Source organism: Diuraphis noxia, unplaced genomic scaffold (genome assembly GCF_037042655.1).
Source record: "Diuraphis noxia isolate RWA-SAM2 unplaced genomic scaffold, SU_Dnox_SAM2 contig0002, whole genome shotgun sequence".
Lineage (NCBI taxonomy): Eukaryota > Metazoa > Arthropoda > Insecta > Hemiptera > Aphididae > Diuraphis > Diuraphis noxia.
The window spans coordinates 50,772,931-50,797,356 of NW_028301712.1; the positions used below are offsets into that span (position 1 = coordinate 50,772,931).

Sequence of the window (24,426 nt, forward strand, 5' to 3'; positions counted from 1 at the left end):
TTTAAGGTCAATTTTAGATTATTTTGAGGTCATTTTTTAAGTTTTTGGGTCATTATAATCCTAGCTTTAATAGTGACTAATTTGATTCAAAATTATTACGAAATTGTACGAAAAATATGTTTAGAAGCTGAAAGAGCATTTAGAAGTCATCCAGTCAGCACTAATTATAAACAACATTCTACATTTCTATGGAATAAAATTAAAAATAGTATATTTAAATATAGAATACTATTTGATGCTGATAGTTGCGAGGAAAATTATTCAGTTATAAATACTCATAGAGACCAATTAACAAATTTAATAATATATAAATACTTGGACATTAGAATGTTTCACGAATTCACCAATAAGAAATCACGTACCTATTTTGACTTTTGACTATTTTGTATTAGAAAAATCTGTATTCTGTAAACATTTTTATTATAATGAATTATTTTTAGTTAATACCTAGTTATTACTTATTACATAATATTATTATACCAAAACATTATTTTATATTTATATAACTAATATACTAAACTATTTATACTATTGTTTTCGTTATCATTTCTGGTTGATACCACACCTAAATTATGTATAACCACTTTGGTAACTAGTATGCTCTTCGATCACAGTAGAATACACGGTATGTCCCATCCATGTATATATTATCTATGCATCTAAACGGCTACTGTTTGAAATCGGCACAAAATCGTACTTCCAACGTACCGATTGATCTATTGATGCGACAAGAAATCTGAAAACAGATTTGGATTCGTCGCAAAATGTTCTACAAATCGAATTTCCCACATTTTTGAAATTTCGTGCTAAGAATATCGAAAAATTAACTTTTGATAATTTTTAGGTTTCTAATTTGCCCAAAGCTAATTTATTAGATTTATTCATATATTCCGGTTTTGTTTATATATTCGTTGTTTGGTCTTTAAAATGCACACGGGTGCATGTAAAGAACAGTGAGCGGGTCAGTGGTGATTGTGCGTGGGCACGATTCGATTTTTACCTACCAAAGTACGTCGGGATTTGGGCAGCCATCACATAGATAGTATATACATGGATAGGACATCCCTATACTTAATACACACGGTATAATGTGACCGAACTTTCATATCCAATCATACTTTTCAATATTCAATTCAGGAAAGTATTTCGTGATTTTTTCTTCTAATAATGCTAAATGTTCTGTTATAATAGGAATTATTTCATTATTATTTTTAATTGAAGAAAACATGTCTACCGTATTTTTTTTAATTATACGCGTTCTCCAAAAAGATATTTTTTTTTTAAATGTTAATAGTTTATCCTTGGATGTAAGAATATTTTCGTTTTTACCTTGCATACCAGCATTTACGCTATTTAAATAATTAAAAATATCAGCTAAATATGCCATTTTAACACACCAAATATCGTCTGTAAGAAAAGATATAAAAACAGTGTTATACCTTCGTTTTGAAAAAACATTAACAATTCATTCTTAAGTTAATAATAATAATGTATATGAATATATTATATAGCATAGTAGTATACTGACACATTATATTATTCGAAAGTTAACGATAACGTTTTTGTGTACAAAAATAAACCAACAAAACCTAAAATGATTCTATTTTGAAAGAATTTTTTTTTCACCGATTTTAAAATTTTGGCGGAACACTTATACGAAGTCCACGGAACACCGGATAAGAACCACTGCGCTACACACACGTACATATTACGGTAGATAGTACGGACGGCGTCTTAACGCTTATCAAACATAGGTCATTGGCCGCTGTATTAGATTTTTTTATTCATAATTATTCTTTATTCTGTATTTTTTTTTTTTTTTTTTTTTGAATTAATTAGATTTTTTTATCCAATATTAATTGTTTATTCAATAATTTTTTTTTAAATCGAATCCGAGTTTTTGGTTAACTATTAATTTTTAATAAAATTAGATTTTTATTCACTTTAATTTTTTTATTTAATGATTTTTATGACTTATTATTGGCACCCGGCGGATCTATAGGTATAGTTCAATTAATTTTAATATTCGATCAATAATTATTACTGTAGTATATAGATTTTGAATATACAACATAAGTCATCTTTTTCTTTGCTTTCGCTTTTCTCCCAACTATTTGAACTATTTGAAGACTGATGGAGATAATTGTTTCATCGACGATGAAATAGTGCACGACAGCACTTTATACATGGCACAGCAAGGTTTCACCATAAGAATCGATGTTCACGAGTCAGTTACATTTGTTGTTATCACAATATGATTTCAGAAATTAAATTTACTTTTTATACTCAAATTAAATATTTATTGTAGCCGAAAATCTATTAAAAAGGTGACGTATTATCATAGACATTTAAATACGAAAATTATCAGATCACAGTGTTAATAACAACGGTTCGAGCATCAACAAAATACACCAACACTCAACAAAGTGCACGTCAACAAAGTCATCTTGACCACGGCGCACGACTGTTGTCGCGGGCCTACGCTCTTCACCGACAACAGTACGTACGGATTCGGACTGTGTAACAACTATTTGTGAACATGCATGTGCTTACGCTTTTCGTGTTTCAAGCGTCGGCAATTTTTATGAGATGCACTTTGAAATTGAATCCGCTGGGCACTTTTTTTTATAATTGGGACAAATGAAACATTATGATCCTATAAATACCGTGACGACGATGACCGTGAATTCAGTGATTTGCCGTTCGAATAGTATCCGAAATTGTGCGGGTGACCGATTGTCATGATTATGCGCACAATTGCACGGTATAACGGCGTGAATGACGCTCAGATCAATAATCCGCTCAACTTGTTAAGGGACTACATGCGAAATGAAATCTCTGACCTCGCATTCGCCTCTTATCGGTAGCGACAAACGACAGATTTGTTCAGATTAAGACGCGTGATGTTCCGCGGGATAATTAACAATATGACGCGCAAAACGCAAACATAGAACATCCGTACAACTGATCACAACCATTAAGGAATAACTGCGGACGACTGTGTATGTCGCTGATCCACCCGATAAAACAATGTATGTATTGGTGTATGATAGACATGTCTCAGTCACGACGTTAAGAACAGTTTTTACTACGATCGAGACAGCTCTGGACCGGACAACAACTATAATATTATTGTATAAAGTTGTAAAGCGTTGTGGTTATTATAATAATATTATGACCGTCAAAAATCTCCGGCGTCCATAATGTTATTAATGTAAACAATTTTTATTGTTATTTAAGATAACCCTCGACGTTGTGACAGTTGGGGGATTTTATTTATATAAATATATATTATATACCTATACATGTATATATATATATATATATATATAAAGGGTGATTCTTTTAAGTGGGTACACTAATTATCTCGAAAAGTATTAACTTTTTTTACATATATATATATTTTTTTAACTTCTATGTTTATGTTTTTATAAAACCGTATAATATATATTTTTTTTTACCATTTTATTTATTGGTGAAATCACTATCAACTTTTGATTTTTAAATGGTAACATATAGTAAAAATATCATGTATTAATAATCCCAACTTTCTTGTGAATTTACGCGTTAAAATTTTTATTTTTCGTTGATTGGTTTGCGAGATAGGTACTTCTTCTCAAACTATCGGTGGTTTTCAAAATGTTTTCAATAAGAAGATCAGGAGCTAGTCATAAATTGACCCATAAAATGACTAATGAACCCAAGGTAACAACATAAATAACAATTAATTAAAGATTGCCATTGTACTTTGAACCCTAATCATTTATTAACTTATCGACTAATTGGACATACTGAATTACTCAACAATAATAAATGATAAACTGGAAATATATTGTGATAAATGTATTATAAATTATTTTTAAACAGCCTTAACCGTAATACAATATACACAGGGAAACACATACAAATATACGCACCAAGTAAATGAATCAAATTAAACACAATTTTGAATGAGGATAAACTATAAAATAAACAGATAAAATATTTGTGAATTACAAGACGTACTATACTTCTGTGTATAATGAAGATACTAATAATTCTATTAAGCTGAAATAAATCAAATTTTTTTAAGATTTAATTAGATAACATGTTCGATTATTCGGTACATTAAGGCAGTATGTAACATCTGTATTATAGCATTCCCGTGGAAAGTAAATGGTGATAACGATAAACGAGTAAGTGGAAACGAAAATTGAATAGTTTATTTTAGGAAGTCTTTTTGGTCCATATCCACATTAGGAATGTAAATAATTCATGAATAAATTATAAATAATTAATTAAAAACGGTTGTTTAACTGTATAATATATTATTAAAGGCACCAAGATGCGAATGTAATGGTTGAATTACAGCGTGTAGTTGCAGTTGCCATAAATCTTAAAAATTATTTTTGAATACTTTAAAATTTTTTCATTCCATGCTCTTTCGAGGGGTCTCAGATTATGTCACTTGACAGTGAATAGTGATAATATTGATATTTAATAGTATTTTAATATATTAATTACTTTTGTAGAAAATTCAATCAAGGTTTCGAAGGTCTGCACACAGTGACACCTGCAGCAATCACCTGGATTATGAACCTCAACATCTGTCTATTAACTCACATCGCAAGAACGACTCACTTTTAAATTTGTGATTTTTGAATAATTATATTGCTATATGTATTGTATTAGTTATAGATTTTGATAGTTAATTTGATTTGTGTTAAAAGCTATATGAAATAAATAAAATATATTACTATTGTACTTTAATACAGAACGGACTAAAAATTAGTACCTAAAGGGGTACTCGATTGATATATCGTACTGGATCAGAAAATTCTCAACAGTAAATCTTTCGCATTAGAAATCATGACGTTTATGTTTACCTTTCTTACAAATCACGTCCATGTGGTCATTAAAAAAAGCGGTTATTATGATGACATTACTTCTAAATAAATTATCGATGATTATACATAATTATTATTGTTATTATGTAATAATAACAAAGAGCACGAGACTCTTAATCTCGGGGTCGTGGGTTAACCCGTCTGGGTTCCGGGAAAGAATAGACCCAGAGTATTCCCTGCTAACCGTAAGAGGCGGTTAAAAGGGACTGGATGAGGGCAACAGCTTATCCAGTATTGGATGCAGGTGGAGGCCAAATGGGCTAGTACAGCGCATACCAAATAGCTGTAGGCGATGATAGAAGACATCTCCACGACTACAGTACTGCGATGTGGAAGGAAACGGGAAACCACCACATTATTATCCCTAGTATTTGCAGAATGAATTGCCAACTCAACGTAAAAAATTCCGGACGTAAATCAGTCTCCCATTCGGATGTCCGGGTGGAGACTACTTTGAGAGATGCAAAGTGGAGGTACAAAAGAATTGGTACCTGGAATGTAAGATCCCTTGGAAGATGTGGAAAATTTGAAAATCTTAAGCTGGAAATGAAAAGATTGAATATTGACATACTTGGAGTAAGTGAAATAAGATGGCCCGAATGTGGTGATTTTTGGAGCGATGAATATAGATTTGTTCACACAGGTTCAAGCGATAGATACACAGGAGTAGGCTTCCTGATGAATAAACAATGTGGTAAAAACCTTATGAGCTATTATCAATGTACTGACAGAATCATCATGGTAAAAATTAACTCCTATCCAACAATAACAACGATTATCCAAGTATATATGCCAACAACAACGCATGATGACGATGAAGTCGAAGAAGTGTATGACAAAATAGATGAAGTTCTAAAGATGACAAAAGCTGGAGAAAACGTCATTATCCTAGGAGATTGGAATGCATCAGTAGGAGAACAGAATGACGGATATATAGTAGGAAATTATGGACTAGGGAAAAGAAATGATAGAGGCGAGAGACTCGTACAATTTTGTACGCAACACGAGCTTGTGCTAGCAAACACCCTGTTCAAGAATCATAAACGAAGAAGGTACACATGGAAAGCTCCTGGAGATATAGCGAGGTACCAAATTGATTACATTATGACAAAACAAAGATTTAGAAACCAAATCAATCAATGTAAAGCATATCCTGGAGCAGATATAAATAGTGACCATAATCTCTTAATCATGGAATCAGAACTAAAATACAAAAACATTAAAAAGAAAAATAATATTAAGAGATGGAACCTACAGAAATTAAAAAACGATGAAATAAAAGTGGCATATAGTAAGAAATGTAGTGACACTCTAATGGCAGTCACACCAGATAATAACACAGTAGAAGAAAAATGGAAGAATATTAAACAAATACTAAAAAATAAGGCTGAGGAAGTTTTGGGATCACGGGAAAAAGAAACAAGGAAACCCTGGATTACGGAAGAAATTATAGAACTAATAAACGAAAGAAGAAAGTACAAAAACCAAAACAACATAGACAGTCAACAGAACTACAAACACATCAGAAATATAATACAAAGAAAAGCAAAGGAAGCCAAAGAAAAATGGTTAGATAACCAATGTACTGAAGTGGAAGAGTACCTAAAAAGGGGAAGAAGTGATCTAGCTTTCGAAATAGTGAAAAAACTTTTCTGCACAAGAAGGATGAATAGAAATGCCCTGAAAAGTAAAACGGGTGAGATACTTATAACAGCCGAACAAAAGGTAAACAGATGGAAAGAATACCTAGAAGAATTGTATGCAAACCAATTTAGTGGAAATGTCCTAGAAGAAGAGAACTGTGTAGAAGATGAAGATAAAGGAGACTATATCCTCCAATCAGAAATTGATTTTGCTATAGAAAATCTTAAAAACAACAAAGCATGCGGTATAGATAAAATCCCAGCAGAACTAATAAAGTGTGCCGGTGAAGAAATAAATAAAGAACTTGGAAATATATGTAATGAAATGTACTTAAACGGGGAAATAATTGATGATTTCAGGAAAGGCATTATAGTAACAATTCCCAAGAAAAAGGGGACAATGAATTGTGAGGAATATAGGACTTTAAACCTCAACACGCATGCTTCAAAAATAATAACAAGGGTAATAAAGAATAGAATAGAAAAAGCAATAGATGCAAACCTAGGAGAAGATCAATTTGGTTTTAGGCGAAATATAGGAACCAGAGAGGCGACCTTAGCGCTAAGGATAATGATAGAAAAACAGATTAGACGAAACAAAGAAACCTTCATTGCTTTTGTAGACCTGGAGAAGGCTTCTGATAATGTACAATGGAAGGAATTATTTAAAATATTGAAAAGAATAGGAATTAAATATAACGATAGAAGATTTATCTATAATATGTACAAAAGCCAAACAGTCATAATACAGATAGATGGGAAAGAGCAAGAAGCAAAAATAAAAAAAGGTGTAAAACAGGGTTGTATTTTGTCACCAATGCTATTCAACTTGTACATTGAAGAGGCAATGAAAGAACTGAGAGAAGAAATACAGAAAGGAGTGCGAATAGGAGGAACAATGGTGACTGCCTTAAGATTTGCGGATGACATAGCTTTCTGTGCGGAAAGAGAAGACGACCTGCAAAATACCCTAGTAACAATAGATAGAATACTAAAAAATAAGTATGGAATGAAGCTGATCAAAAAGAAAACAAAAGTTATGGTTTGCAGTAAAACTAATCCGGTTCGACTCAACATAAATATCGGAAATGAACAAATAAAGCAAGTGCAACAATTTACATATCTAGGAAGCAATATAACAGAGGATGGTCGCAGCAAAACAAATATAATCTGTAGGATAGCACAGGCGAAAAGAGCATTTCAAGACAAAAGCCACATATTAACTACCAATAGTGTTAGCCTGGAAATGAGGAAGAAATTCCTAAAAAGTTATATTTGGAGCGTAGCACTCTTTGGATCCGAAACCTGGACAATAAACTCAACGGAAAAAAATAGGCTAGAAGCCTTTGAGATGTGGTGCTACAGGAAAATGCTCAAAATACCATGGACTGAGAAGGTAACGAATAAAGAAGTACTAGACAAAATAAAGGAACAACGACAAATATGGAAAAGTATTCAATCAAGAAGAGGCAAGATGATAGGACACATTTTAAGGCATGAGAGTTTACTAAAGAAAATAATTGAAGGAGATGTTGAAGGACACATTGCAAGAGGAAAACCAAGAACAAAATACATGACACAGATAATGCAGGATACGAATAAGGGAAGTTACAAAGACCTGAAGGAATTGTGCTACGATAGAGAAGCATGGAGAGCTGCAACAAACAAATCTACGGATTTATAACAAAAAAAAAAAATTATGTAATACTGTACCATTTTACATTTGTTATAATACGATTTTTCCTTCGAGTAATAATGACATCTGACAGCATTTATTTACAGATCTAAGATTTACTTGTTTTGATAAACTTGGTCTTACCAGTGAAATCTAAAAAAATAGAAATTATTTGACGTAATATGGTTATCCAAACGTAAAAATGTTGACGTTTGTAATTCGTATGTGCTTTCTGATTTTAAATATTTATTCATTATTTATTTACTTACCAACTCATCAAACGATTCTATATACATCCTGAAATACTTTAAAAATTCTTCAGGGTGAGCCCTCAGTGTCATGAAGTTCACTTGAAACTGACCTTCTTTAATTCTTTTAGTGTTCATCGGATGTACCCAATAGCGCCTTATGGATCTTTTCTTTTTTTCTGCATTATTGCGTTTATTTAAAGCATATGCTACCGCTATGGCTTCGACGTCGTTCAAAAAGTCCATAATATATGGGTAAGTAATACATGTAAAACGTGAAAAACAAAATTCAAAGGTCTTTAGCATAACTGATTATTAATTACTCCGACTCGCTCCAATATTCACTTTACTTTTGTGAAATTTGACTATTTATTATTAAGTATGACGGGAAGAAAAACCGCCCCGTGTGTAACCAGCTTTACACACGCAAAATATGCCTAGACGGCTAACAACGTACGACAAACACGATATCAACGGATGCCGCCATGCCGGCGACCGTCGGCTAGACCGCGACGGTAGAGTCCCCTCCTCGGGGGTACAAAGTACGCTCGCACCGTTTTCGGCAGCGGAGCAGCAGGGCGACAACGTTGCGACATAAACGATATCGCATACGACCGCCAAATTCAAAACTGGATACCCAACAATGTGTTTTGGCGGTTTAGAACCAGTCAGTCAATAATTATTAATTGCTTACACCCTTTTCCTTTCGGCAACTTCTATTCTGATACCGCTATCGCGATCCTTTAACAAACATTGTATGGCCGATTTTCTTACATTTGACTAAGTTTAATTACATTATTATTTTGTAAAAATGTAATTCCAATATCGTTATTGAAAACAACTGTAAGTAGTACACAGCGATGGCGCTAGGCGTGGGCGGTGTGGGCCATTGCCCACGGCCTCGCACCTCAAATGGCCTCACGTTCTAAAGGGCTTTATAATTAACCATAGAGAAATATGGAAGAAGTATCTACACAAAAATTATTGTATCTATGCAATAATTAGATGATTAGATGATAATTAGTGTTTATTGTTCTAAAAAATTCTAAATCTTAATATTTATTAAATAACTATCGTTACTTAAATAATGTTTACTAAAGAAATTTAAAAAAAGGGCCTCTTTGTCTACTTCGTCCGTTAGTGCAAGCAGTTCACTAAAATTCGATAGATTAGGTTAAAAAATTGAAGGAACAATAACAACACACTAATACAGCTATACGGCGGAGCAATAACAAACAATGTCGGCGTCTGCATTGTTCTGTGGTATAGCTGGACCACTTCCGCAACTCAAAAGTCCTCCTCCACGTGGACGGATGTCAACTCCGACTGAATACTGTGAATACGGAATGCCTCGTGCACGGTGCCACGACTGCATACTGACGGTATCGGACTATCGGCAGTGATTCGGCACCGTAGCAGATAATAATATTATCTACGTATTTTGCATAACGCAGCGCGTCGTGCGCATGCGAGAAATTACGACGGTCGACGTCTGCGACCTCTTGTAAAACGCGTAGTGCGAGGAACTGGCCGCACAATTCATTTTCAATTTTTCATTCCATAAACAAGTCACGGCGGTATTCAACTCGTATTCAAGTAGAGCTCCTTTAACTCCTTAGCGGGGACAAGCGCCTTAAAATATATTGATAAGCGCGATGTTTAGACGGTGATCTGCCGATACATTTTGCATTTTATGTCCGTTTGTAGTTTGGTCTCGAAAAATAATGTGGAGTTTAGCAAGGTGCCGTAGTTGGAATCTTGCAAGGCTGATACGTCGAACACTACGTGAAACTTACGCTGCCACGACGTGATGATATGAAAATATCATCCGGTAGGAGGTTTTGTGGGACTCCGGACAGATTTTTTTCATGTGCCCTAGAAATTTTTTTCTATTTTCTATAACTTACCTAAAAATATTTATTGGAATTGATGTGTAGATAACCAATTAAATTGTCTGCGTATTATCTTGGACATCGCCGTCGCGCGTATAATTTTACTATAAATAGGGCCGTATTTAACCTTTTTGAGGCCCTGGGAAGTGAAATTATAATGGGGATACTACGAGGCCTACAATGGACGACCGATCTGCTTCAATTGTATTATTATTTTGGCTATATTTGCGTTTATCTTTTGATTTTACTCGAAGTAAGTTTATTTATCCGTAATAAATATAGATTATTGGTTGGTGATTTGGCAGGAGCTAGCGGCCCCATTAGTTGCGGGGCCTCATTGCCTCAGGCATGTGCCCAAAGTGCCCAATGGGAAAGAGGTGCCTGACTATAAAATAAATTACTATTAATTATTGGGTATTTTACAATAATTCAGTCTTTGAGAGGTTTTGGGATGGTTACATTATACGTATATTATAATATTACATTTTATATACATTGCATATGATGTTGATACAAATGAGATTTAGCTATTCAAGTACTTTTTGTTCTACGAATTTACAATATTATGTACTATTCACCCAAAAAATATTATATAACTTGTAGTGATAAACCACAAAGATATTATGTGCAACAACAAAAATGCATATTCTGTTGAGAGAATTTTATTGTATTAATAGGTATCAGTAGACAGTAGGTCGTAGATACCTATACATAAAGTAGGTATAACATATTTATTTAATACATAATATTTTTACTATTTATATTTTATATAGTATATAGATTATAGGTATTAGGTATTGTTTAAAAGAAATGCTCCAAGATGACGTCTTCGGATTTTAAATCTTGTGGTATGTGTCCAACTTCAAGAATTTTGTAACGTTTTTTTGTGATGCTGCAAAAAAAAAATAGTATAATATTTTTTTTATAAGATCAGGAAAAATTAAGAATTCAAATTTTTTGTGATATCATTTTGTTCATGTATTCAATGAATATAATTATATTTAACAGTTTGAGAATAATGGTTGATGATTGATTATGATTATGATTATATTTATATTACATAACAAAATGTTACTTTTTAATTTCTAAAAATAATATACTTGCTAAGAATGTATTGGCTTTCTTTTATAGTTCGAACCAACAAACCCAATGAATAGAATACAAATGTTACAATGGCCATCAATATGAAATACATGCAAAACGTATCGAATAATAAAAACAAAACATTTCTATCATATGGACAACTTTCAATTCTATCGAATAAATGCAAAACATCACTAAAAAAAATTTAATCTATTACATTTTGATTTGATCTTACTGTAGAACTTTCTGTGATCGGGACGAAACTGTAGCTGTATTTCTTTGTAACGTAGTGTTTTGAAGAAAACTATTACTTAATTCCATACTCAATTGAGTAAAAACTGTGTCCGACAACCATTCGGCTAATTTTTCATGGTCTATTTTTCTTAAACAGTTAGCTATACTGAGAAAACTTTTTTCTTTTCCAGCACTGTTATTCCATGTCATTAGTAACGATAAACAAGTCTCGTCTATGGGCAAGTCTTGTTCTATAGAGAAATACATTTATTATTTAATGATAAATTTAAAATATTGTGTAGAACTATATAGCGTTGTCAGTTGTCACTATAGTAAGTACTTATTAAATATTTATACAGAAAAAATACCTAGTATAATACCTACCACTATTTATATATTTTTTCATTAATTACCAATGATGAAAAATTAATATATTATATAAATGCTTATTTTCGGCTGCACCCAAGTTCGGTCCCTAACATTTTTCGGAAAGTACTACACCATACTAACGTTTTCCTTCCCATTTTATCGACTTAGGACTGTATGATCTGTATATCTATACTAAATCTATTTGTAGTTTAGATGAAATGCAGTGTTAATAATAAATTTTAATTGTTTTTTTTTTAAGTTTCTTTACTATTAGATTAAGATAGACATATTACTGCGATTTATTAATATATAATCTGTAATTGATTAACACAATATATAATATACACAAGCATATCCAATGAATTAACAGAATAAGCATGACATTTTACTCGACTATAAAACTATTATTTTTAATGAAACCTATATTATATATAGTATGTTTTTATTATAGGTATCTACTTTTTAATATTAATTGACATTTGCATTAGTATTCAAAAAACTATAGAATTATTAATTTATCCAAAGAGTATGATTGTTTACCAAGTTCTTTGGCTGCTGTCGGTTCTAGGCCCTCTGCATACAAATGAGCGGTGAGTTTTACACATTCTTGCGGAGTTAAATGGTTTACCAAATACATGAACATGGACAGGTTTACGTCTTGCGTGGAGATGATATTCGACACGAACAGGGTGATAAGTACGAGGGTGACACATTTTAGTCTGTACATATTATGATGGGAATATGGGATTATGTTTCGAACGATTTTTCATTCAAATAAAAAAATCTAATCATCTGTAAATAATTTTTACAGTAATCGTATAAACTATAATATATATTCGGTAAATATTTAGATAAGTACTACGTAAATATTATGATACGACAATATTATTGTTTGGAGACAACAAATCGAAATTGATATATAATAATATGTATTGTATTAGTCCATAGAAACGGTTTCATTGTTCATGACGTCATGTACACATAATATTATATACGTTACATATGTATTATATATTTATATATTTATGTATAGGTACATTATTATAAAGAATCAATGGGTATGAGTCTATGACCATTATTCCTGTTCTTATAAAACCGTTTATATAGTTTTTACGAATAGGCAGGTTGTAGTTGTTAAAAATAGATATTATTTATGTACCTATCTATAATGGCAATTTTAACAATCATGACATCGCAATTTATTTCAACAAAATGACACATTAGATATATCTACAGACTACTAACATTCGAGTCCACTAACCCGATGGCATACTAATATACTCGAACTTGCTCTTCTCGCCGCCACCGTTTCGCCGCCACCTTTTCGCCACCGAGCATTCTCGCCGCCACCCGACTCGCCACCACCCGTTTCGCCGACGGACATCTCGCCGCCACCGTTTCGCCGACGGACATCTCGCCGCCACCATCTCACCGCCACCGTTTCGCCGACGGAAATTTAAAATTTCAAAATATGTTTTCCCAAAGATTTTCATAAATGATTAATCAAACATTTAAAACCAATGTATAACATAGTAGTGTAGTTTTTCACTGATCATCTTAGCTTATATGTATAGGACTTATAGGTAGGTATCTACAATGAAAAATAAATTGAATAATTCGAATTTGTAGAAAAACTGTGCTCCTTAATTTTTTGTTAATAATTTTGGACTTAGTGGCAAACATTTTTCCCGATCATAAAGTTTAAAAGTTCAAATTTTGACACAGTTCGTCAAAAAAACACAATTATATTGTAGTTAACAATTCATACAATTATTTTCAATTTTAATAGCTACGGCTTGAAATTGAAATAGGTTTCTTTTATATTATTCTTATTACAGAAATTTAAAATTATAATCATATCGAATATCTACACAATATATAAATAGACAATTTTTATAGGAATTTTATATCCAAATTCCTATTAAATTGGTTATAACCATTTTCCAATCTCTCAAACTGTTCTGATTAAAGGTCCTTCTCAACATTAATAAGGATTAAAAATCGCTATCGCGATTAACAGGATTGTTTTAACACTTTTGGCATTTTTTACTCAACATGAGAATGAATATACAATATGTATATCCTATACAATTTTTTTTAAATAGTAAGCATAATTACTTATTTAACATTGAAATTGAAAATTCACAATAATAGGGGATAGGGGTGATAACAATGTACGCCACTGCTATAGACAGTAATAATGTATTTAAAATTTTTGAGGCTCAAGCTACTAATTTTTCCCGCTTCCATCCCTGCAATATCAACCTATTGCACCATTAATTATAAGAATAGTATTTGTATAAGTAAAATTTATAAAAGAATACAGTAACGTAGGTATATCATTAATAATACTCTTTATAAAAAAAAAAATCACAATTAAAATTTAAAATATCCGAAATATTTATAACTGGTCATAAAAATATGACAAAATTTAAATGTACAAAAATCTAACAATAAATCAAATATTAGTACTTTTTTTATGGCGGAAATGCGGAATTTTGTACAAGCAAATTTATTAATTATATCATTGGTTATAAATATTTATAGTATAGTATCTTTATGATCAATTTTTCTGTAATTTTCTTTTTCGGTGTTGAGTAAAAAATGCCAAAAGTGTTAAAACAATCCTGTTAATCGCGATAGCGATTTTTAATCCTTATTAATGTTGAGAAGGACCTTTAATCAGAACAGTTTGAGAGATTGGAAAATGGTTATAACCAATTTAATAGGAATTTGGATATAAAATTCCTATAAAAATTGTCTATTTATATATTGTGTAGATATTCGATATGATTATAATTTTAAATTTCTGTAATAAGAATAATATAAAAGAAACCTATTTCAATTTCAAGCCGTAGCTATTAAAATTGAAAATAATTGTATGAATTGTTAACTACAATATAATTGTGTTTTTTTGACGAACTGTGTCAAAATTTGAACTTTTAAACTTTATGATCGGGAAAAATGTTTGCCACTAAGTCCAAAATTATTAACAAAAAATTAAGGAGCACAGTTTTTCTACAAATTCGAATTATTCAATTTATTTTTCATTGTAGATACCTACCTACCTATAAGTCCTATACATATAAGCTAAGATGATCAGTGAAAAACTACACTACTATGTTATACATTGGTTTTAAATGTTTGATTAATCATTTATGAAAATCTTTGGGAAAACATATTTTGAAATTTTAAATTTCCGTCGGCGAAACGGTGGCGGCGAGATGGTGGCGGAAACCGGTGACACCCCTCTAATAGCTACCGTGAGTTATACCTTTATTTTTACTATTAATTTTGCTGTGAATTTTATTATATATATATTATTTAGTATCATTTATACTTGATAATATACTGGATTATACGGGCTACAGCTCTAATAGCTGCCGTCATATTATATTGTCATTTGCTTGGCCAGAAGGGCCATCATATATTATATACTGTTATAGCCATAAGGGCTTTAATTTATTATACATACCTATTATATTTTTATACATTTGTGTTGCTGTGATTTTATTATATATTTGTATTATTATTATTGTGTATTATACAGCAACAGCAACTTTTACCAAAAGCCTTGTTATACCATTTTTTTATTATTTGTTTTATTGTACACACCCACATATATACACACATAACACACAAAAAATACACATAATCCACAACACGCATTACGTAGCTCGACAGTACTTTCCCGGCAATCCCGACCACTGCTGTTCGAGCTATTACACCACTACACATCCAGCTAGTCCTCGCATATTGAAGACCTAGGTGTTAGTGGTGAGCAACAAAGGTGTCCGGAGTGCGCATATTAACATTATATGCTTCCGGCCCTGACAATAATAATAATATAACAATAAACAAAGTATGTATAGTCGTCTCCCGGGACTAGGCGGTGTTCAATGGAAATTCGAAAACATTTTTTTTTCGATAAATCTTAGCGTTTTGAGTTGACTTTACAGATCTGCTATACAGTCTTCTTGTACGTCCCTCGTGGTCACCGCGACTGTTTTATTTCTTTTTGCCTGTGTAGTCAGTGCTCGGCACTCCTAGGCTGGTCTTAAACGTCTCATCGGCCGTCAATGATGGGTAACCCGCGCTGGAACCGAAATCGTCGTCATGGTCGATCACACCGTTCTCGTGCAGGTGATGGGTTTCACCATCGTGCAGGTGATGGTGATGAATATCGGTGGCACCGACGTCCCGTTGCTCTTGTAGGTACGAATATTCGTCTTGGAGTTTCTGCTGCTGTGCCGCCGCTTCGCTCACTTCGTAGTTGCCACCGGCCACTCTAAGAGCCGCCAGTTGCTGTAGATAAGACGATGGTGCCTCGGCCGAGTACGGTGCCTGGTACGACAACGGTCCCTGGTAAGCAGTCGTTACCTGTAGTAACGATGACTGTGCCTGGTATGACGACTGTCCCTGGTAAGCAGATGGTCTCGGGTAAGCCACCGCTCCATGATAGTGTGGTGCGTAAGCGTGCGAGTGATACGATGGTGCTGGATACCTGACGAGCGGTACGCGAACTGTGGGAAGTCTAGTGACGTAATGTACGGCGGTGGCGGCTGGTCTGGCCACAGGAGCCACCGGTAGTGGGCGGTATACGGGCACAGGGTACGGTTTATACACGGTCACCGGGTACGGCTGGGCCACGGGCACGGCGACGGGCTTAATGACGGGCACTGGGTATGGTCGGTTGACGGCTACTGGATACGGCCGAGGGACTTCGACGGCCACAGGTCGGTCAACGGGCACCGGGACAGGGTGGGCGACCGGCACTGGTACTGGTTTGTGGACGACCGTGGTGGCCGTTGGATACGTGTGCACCACTGACTGGTAGACGACAGGCTGGTGTTTGAACCCGTGCACAGTGGTCTCGTGGCTGTGATAGTGTGCCGGTGCGTAGCCGTGAGCGTGGTAGTGGGCCGTCGCGTGGACGTAGTGGCCGTGGTAGGTGGCCGCGGCCGCCCCGTAGTGAGTGTGGTACGCAGGGGCATACAGTACATGGTATTCTTCGAAGCTCCTCTTGTTGGCAGGTTGTGCTTTGTCGGTCGAAGCGCTTTCCTCTGCCAGTTCGCATCTTGTCGAACCGATGACGGTCACTGCACACACCGTGTAACAGAACACCTGAAAGAAGACTAATATCTGTTTTCAACTCATCTATTATGCTCGAAAAATAATATTATACCATGAGTCAACAACCAATGCGTTTTCCATACAGCCGGTCGTATTTATTTTTAATCAAGACTAAAAGATTTTAAATTTTGTCCGATATAATATAGCCAGCGAACATTTTTTTATTTTTTGAAAGCGGTCCCTGCAGAATTCAAAATTTTTTACCAAATGGCTGCTATAGAACAAATTTCATCTGGGCCGCAGATGGAAATTTTGTTTTTTAATTTAATTTTTAAGATTAATTTAGGCTTTCATTTAATTGTTTGATGTAAAATATTGTTTTCTTCGTTTAAAATATAATACATTGAATTTTGATGGTCCCCGACAGTTTTCTATTTTTAAATATCACCACCCTATGATTGTGATTTTTGATATGAATATCGTTAATTTGTGTATTATATGTGTAGTGTACGGCTTATACGGCTGGGTGTGTGTCACGCCGAAAAGCGCAATAAATATTTTAATATCTAAATATCTAAATTCATTTACAATTAATATTGTTATTCTGAATAATGTCACGTATGTCACAGTGGATAATTGATTATTGCATCGTATTATATAGTTAAGTAGTTGGAATACGTCGATAGAAGATCTCTGTATATATATCAAGTATATTATACCTATATAAAATCAGTGGTAAACAATTTCAGGTTATATTAAAAATATGTGTCATGTATACTATGTCTCTTAGTTATTAAACTTGTAAAAAGATTACAGGGGTAAGCAAGACAAAAATGTAGTGTTAAATTTGTTTGTATAATTAATGCGAACTCAAACGGTAAAATTAAAAGTAAATAAGTAAAGTGGTTGGTAGATACTTCGTATATAATATAATATTATCGATATTATTGCCATTAAAAAGACTACTAAACCTTAATATAAGTGCCGTGCAATTAAAATAAATCAAAAACAATAGTTGTGATATTATGTAGTGTCGTATACGCCGATGAACGTACACAAATAAATGAACCAATAATATAACAATATAACTTATATTATACTTATTAACTCGTATTTTGATCATATTGTGATATAAATAACACGAAAAAACGTGAATAAATTCGGCAAACAGTATCGGGAGCTACAGTTTTCGTTCGAATTATTACCAAGCAACTATTAGTCCGTTTACCGTATTGAAGTAAATATAATAATAGGTAGCCAGATAGGTATATTATATTATTGTATCATGTCGATTACGCGATGCCTAGCACTCGGTGTACCGGCTTCGAAAACAAGCAGTGTAAACCTATATAAATACGTATAGAATAATATCATAATAAACTTACTGAAAATGACTTCATGGTTTCTTCTCGTTTGATTTTTCTTGGTGCACTGGCTTGAAGATAAACGAATCGAATGAATGACAGAAGAGCCGTAGTTTCAGTTTTATAGGTACACTCAGGTGTGGGCATATCGATTGGCTTTCACTGGATTAGATTTTTGGACTGGAAAGTTCGGCGGGTACGGGTAGTGAATAGGAAATGAAGCTCGGTGCAGGAAGAAGAACGAAACGAATCGGAACAGAAATGTGCGTTATTGTTATGTCACGAGGACGCACCGTCATATGAATCAACAATATCAAGAATCGGATATAAGATTGTTATGACGATCACGATATAATCTAATATAATATTAATAAATAATTCATCGTAAGTGCCAAAATATGTGTTACTTTACGACTACCGTATTTCATATTATATATAATAATTCACGTATAATCCGAACGGATTGCGTGAAAGTGAAAACATACACACCACATATTTTTGTCTTCGTAATATTATATATAATCTTAACAGTTAACGTGGATACAAATTTAAAATGATGTATGACCACTGTCAGTCCTATTTAAGAAACTGTAAGATAACAGAAAATTTCCCCTTTGAATGTACATCAATAATTAAAAATGTTTTGCTGTTTTTTATTCTAAAAAATGACTAATTATAATCTTATTCTGATTAAAGGTGTTGAAAGGGGATGCTCTGGGACGGAACTTATAGTATATAGTTTCCCAAGCATCAAATCGGTAAATATGCAGTATATTGCAATGTATAGTGGATACGTATTACATATATGTCTTTACCTGCAATTGGGTTTAATGTTAGAATAAAAACTCCAATGGAGCTAAAATATGGATCATGAGAGACTCAGTCGCAATCTATATATATATTTATTTTTTTACATCACAAAAGAAAATGAGATTCAATAAACTAAAAGCATAGTATGGACTGTATTAAAATTTTAGTTGTACCTATCATCTATATTTATTTTAAAAAAAACAGGTGTAGCCCAACAATGTGCTGTTTTTTCAACATCTATCTAGTACTCATATAGGTTATCTGGTCATATCCAATATGTTCATGTGAGGTAATTCGTGTAAATTTCATCCACAAGATATTATAGTTTTTAGTTTAGTGTTTTGCAAGTATAACTGAAAGTGTTCTGAATCAGTCTGAAATAATGAAAATTTAATAAAAGTAATAATTACATGCATTTTTTAATCAATAATTTTGTTATTTTACATTATTAATGAAGAATTTAAATCACTACACTGTCTATTGTCTACAGTTCTACACGTATTTGTTTAACGTTATTGTTAAATTATATTATTATTCAATGTTATTGTCGTCAATACGAGAACGTCACGGTCAGTCTAATGGCGGTGGTAACTATTTTTAGTGAAAAAATATTACCTTTTCTTGGAAATCAACGTCGCGCTGATAACGATAAAAAAATACTAATGATAATAATAATACTTTTGATAATTTGTATTTCATTTATTTTTTCATTATTTAATGTGATGTAATTTGTTTATAGCTTCATTCCCTCTGTAATATAATAAAATAAATACAAATAAGAGCCCGGCACATTCAAATATAAAACTCTGGATCCGCCTATGACAGACATTATAATAATTTAATTTGGAATAAATCAATAGGTAATGAAAGTGTAAGATTGAATAGTTAGTTGAATGTATAGTTGAATTGTAGGTTTTCGGGTGAATATTTGGTATATAATTATAATAAAATATATTACACCTACTAAATCAGATACGGGTAGTTGGTATAGATATTCTGTTTAGTAATAATTTACAACTTTCTAACAAGACATTGTTGTTTTCATTTTTTTTTTAGTTATATACTATTTTATCTTTATTGGTATTAATAAAAATTGATTCAAAAATCATCAGATTGGACAAATTGGATGAATAGTAATATTTTTTTTTATTATTTGTTCGTGTATAGAATTTTAAGTACCTAACAGTAAAAAAAAGTTATAATACATCTCACGTGAATAATTTGCATTATGATTCAATGCTTTACCCAATCATGGACAATGTTTACTCTGTAAATTTTAATTCCTTACATTTCACATTCACACCACTATAATAACGGGCAATAGGCCTATTCGATTGCGAAAAATTCATTTTTAATGTAAAATTGTTTCGGATTAATTTCAAATATCGTAGTATCATCATACGTAGACATGTAGTTTTAGATTCTGAACGAAGTGATGAATGTATTGATTTTACAATGATGTATTTTGTTTTTTTTTTTTGTGTCTGTGTACAGCATAACTAGTCGAAATAATGCTTCGATTTCAAACTTTGGGGGTAGTTTCCGATGTAAAATTGAAGATCCTTGGTGCATTATAGAGGTCAAAAGTAAACATTTTCCAACAGTTTTCAAAAAAATCGAGAAAAACAAAAAAAAAAATGACAGAAAAACGGAAATTTTTACGCAAAACCAGTTTTCGACCAAATCGATTTTTTTAAATGGTTGGAATTCAAAAACTTATCACTGTAAATACTTGAAATTTTCACTAAATGTTTATGTTAGCGTTATCTATATACAGTTTAATTTTCAAAAATTTTTGACTTTTTTTGAGTTATATATAGACAACTAAAATTTTCAATTTTTTTGAGAATTTTTTTTTGAAGTGCCGGTAAAAAAATGTTTGACGATCAAAAAAACTTGAAAATTTAATACAAGGTTCCTTTTGAGTTTTTCTTATCGTAACTAAAAAAAATTAAAAATCGTAAGTCACAATTTTTTTTAATAAGCGTTTACAGTTCAAAATTTTACGAAATCTGTCGAAAACGCGAAAATTTGCAAGTAATTTTGAAGTTGAAAAATCATAAAATTTTTTGCGTTTATAACTAAGGATTAAAAATACAACACTTAGTTTTCCATAAGTTTTCCTTCAAGTGGCTACAGATAAAACTCGAAGCATCATTATAGGAAAAATTTTAAGTGTGTTTGAATTTTAAATTTTTACGAAATAGCGTAACGATAACGATTTATCCTCAAACGATTTTAAATATTTGTTATTATTCAAAAAGTATAAGTCGCAAATACTTGAAAATTTTATCAGTTATTTAGATTGGCATTTTCTTTACATGATTTAATTTTCAAAATATTTTGACTTTTTTTGAGATATTTATAGACGACTGAAATTTTAAATTTGTCTGAAAATTTTTTTTTGATGTGTCGATAAATTTTTTTTGGCCCTATCAAAATACTTGAAAATTTAAAACAAAGTTCCTCATAAGTTATTCTTATAGTGATTAAAAAATTATAAGAATATATAGGCACGATTTTTTTTTATTAGCATTTGAAGTTCAAATATTGACTTAATACGTAAAAATTACGGCAATTTTCAAATTATCTTAAATCGAAATTCATAAAAGTTTTTCTTTTTAATCCTAAGATTTGAGAATTTAATACAAGGCTCATAATATATTTTTACAATAGCAGTTGAAAAATAAAATAAATGTATAGCCACAATTTTTTTTTTACATGTATTCAAATTTTAATTTTGACAACATACGTAAAAATCACAAAAATTCGTAAATTATTTTATCCTAGAAATTCATAAAAATTTTTCCTTTTATACCTAAGATTTAAAAATTTAATACAAGGCTCCTAAAATATTTTTACAATAGCAGTTGAAAAATACAAGAAATGTATAGTCACATTTTTTTTTACAAGCATTTTAATTTTAATTTTGACAACAAACTTAAAAATCACGAAAATTCGCAAATTATTATAAGCTAGAAATTCATAAAAAATTTTCTTTTTAAATCTAAGATTTGAAAATTTAATACAAGATTCCTTACAAATTTGTCAATCTTAATCACAAAAAAAAAATGTCCACCGGAAATTCAAATTAAATTTTTATTAGCATTTGAATTTCAAATATTGACAAAAATTTATCAAAACCATGAATATTTGCAAATTATTTTGTAGTTCAAAATTCATAATATTGTTTGTATTTATATCTAAGGTTATAAAATTTACACCAAGTTTTCCACAAGTTTTGCGTCAAATAGCTATAGAGAAAATTTGAAGCGTCATTATAGGAAAAATGTTTTGAGCGTTTGAGTTTTAAATTTTTATGAAATTGCGTAATGATAACGATTCATCTTCAAACTAGGTATTCGTATATATAAGGTATTATGAATTTTGATAACTTCATGATAACTACACTAATTGATTAACCATGCCATATGCAAAATCCGCCTTAATTGAAAAATAAAATATTTGTTTCAAAATAGAATATATGACAATATTTAAATATAATATATCCTAGACTCACAAATCATCTCCGTTCAGAATAGAGTAAGATAAAGTACCATTCACCAATCCAATTATAACAGTGTATATTATTATGTTATTAAAATACAAAATATTATGCTTATTATGAAATAATTTAATATGAATTGCGATTGAACAGAAGTGTATTATAATCTTGTTATTGGAGGACATGGGAAAACATTTTAAGTACCTATATCAATCGAACGTCCGGCCCTGCTCCATTTTTTGATACGTGCGGACTGTGTCGTCGTTATTATGATTCTTTTTTCATCATCACTTTCATCGTCGTTATCATTATTGTTATAATTAATCATTGCGGTCTCCTGCACGTCTACTTAGCAAAGACTCGCATAGCCGCGTAAATAGGTACTTGCCATTATCTTGTTGTACGAATGTACGAAGGGTGTGTACATACAATTATATAATTGCGTTGAAAAGTCGTACAATGGATAATATGAATTATTATTAATGCATTAAATATCTTATAGGCACAACAATTATGTACAACTGGACATAAGAGTATAAGACGCGTCTGCGTATATATTGCAATGTATATCGTTCGACTGCGCGCACAACAAAGAATTGTTCCCATTTAGCATAATAATTATTATATATATATATATATATATATATACATTATACACGCGAATGTCCTTTCAATATATGCAAGGACGTCGATTATAATATACACGTACACAATGCGTATATTGTTATCGTATAATAATTACGCGCGTATGTCGTATATATAGCGGTACTAAATCCGAAATCATATCGCTTTGGGGAGTCGCGTTTTCATTTCGGTTTTTTTTTTTTAAATTTAAAATTTCAGATTACAAACGGTTTTCTAATCATGCGTATTGCAGCCAAAAATATGGCACATAGGAACACTAATAAGAATAATCTGAATAATAACGACGACTTGTTGCAACGGCGGGCCGTCAGTGTTGTAAAAAATCCTATCGTCAGCGGGGCCATGACCGACTATTAACATTTATAAACGCTAAATCTTAGGCAACCAGTAAAATATTAACGGTGCTCCACTGCTGCAGTATTCCAATCAACGCGGAGAGATGCTGCAGAAGAGTGTGAAACGCGTTCGGCAATGATATTGTGATGTCATTGTAAAACAATTTTATCGCCCTTGTGTAGTTTTGAAATAATTAGCATCGTATAGGTACCCAAGTATACATAATAATATAGAACACAATATTATGCAGGTGATACTTACATGCGATTCATCACGCATAATATGTCCATTAACTACATTATTATGTATTATTTTAATTTTTTTTTTATCCTAATTTGCCTATACTTGAAAATTATATTTTCAAATACTTATACATTTTGGATGAAGGTTTAGTGACGGAGATAAAAACTTATTTTTTTCCAATCAAAATCACTCTTAATCAAAAACTTGTTTTTAATCTATAATATTTTTTATGATATTGATGTATCGAAATCGAAATTCAATTGAGTATAGGTGAGGTATTACTTCCTATTTAGTGTTAAGGATATATAATATAAGTCACAATAATACCCTCATAAAGTTAGCAGCACAACTATGACAGACACTCATGAAACACATCCAACAAATTTGTTGGCAACTTGTTGGACATTGTTGGATCAATCT

General features: G+C 32.0%; 3 protein-coding genes across 4 annotated transcripts; 1 reads left to right on the forward strand and 2 right to left on the reverse strand.

Annotated features, from left to right (window-relative positions):
* Nucleotides 1–5,264: 5,264 nt before the first annotated feature.
* Nucleotides 5,265–8,213, forward strand: LOC149058636 (uncharacterized). Its single transcript, XM_089218428.1, has one exon. The coding sequence runs from the start codon at nt 5,265–5,267 to the stop codon at nt 8,211–8,213; it is 2,949 nt and encodes a 982-aa protein (XP_089074554.1).
* Nucleotides 8,214–10,990: 2,777 nt separating this feature from the next.
* LOC107170940 (uncharacterized) lies at nt 10,991–15,467 on the reverse strand. Of its 2 annotated transcripts, XM_089220474.1 has the most exons (4): nt 12,571–15,467; nt 11,663–11,912; nt 11,445–11,597; nt 10,991–11,236 (listed from the first exon to the last, which is right to left on the reverse strand). In XM_089220474.1, exons 1-4 carry the CDS (start codon nt 12,755–12,757, stop codon nt 11,146–11,148), a joined length of 681 nt encoding a protein of 226 aa, XP_089076600.1. In that variant the 5' UTR covers nt 12,758–15,467; the 3' UTR covers nt 10,991–11,145. The 2 variants fall into 2 exon arrangements, with proteins under 2 accessions (XP_089076600.1, XP_089076601.1); XM_089220475.1 differs by lacking the exon at nt 11,445–11,597.
* A 137-nt stretch (nt 15,468–15,604) lies between these two features.
* On the reverse strand, nt 15,605–18,575 carry LOC149058637 (uncharacterized). The gene is made up of 2 exons (XM_089220473.1): nt 18,489–18,575; nt 15,605–17,154 (listed from the first exon to the last, which is right to left on the reverse strand). Exons 1-2 carry the CDS (start codon nt 18,501–18,503, stop codon nt 16,039–16,041), a joined length of 1,131 nt encoding a protein of 376 aa, XP_089076599.1. The 5' UTR covers nt 18,504–18,575; the 3' UTR covers nt 15,605–16,038.
* Between the last annotated feature and the right edge of the window lie 5,851 nt (nt 18,576–24,426).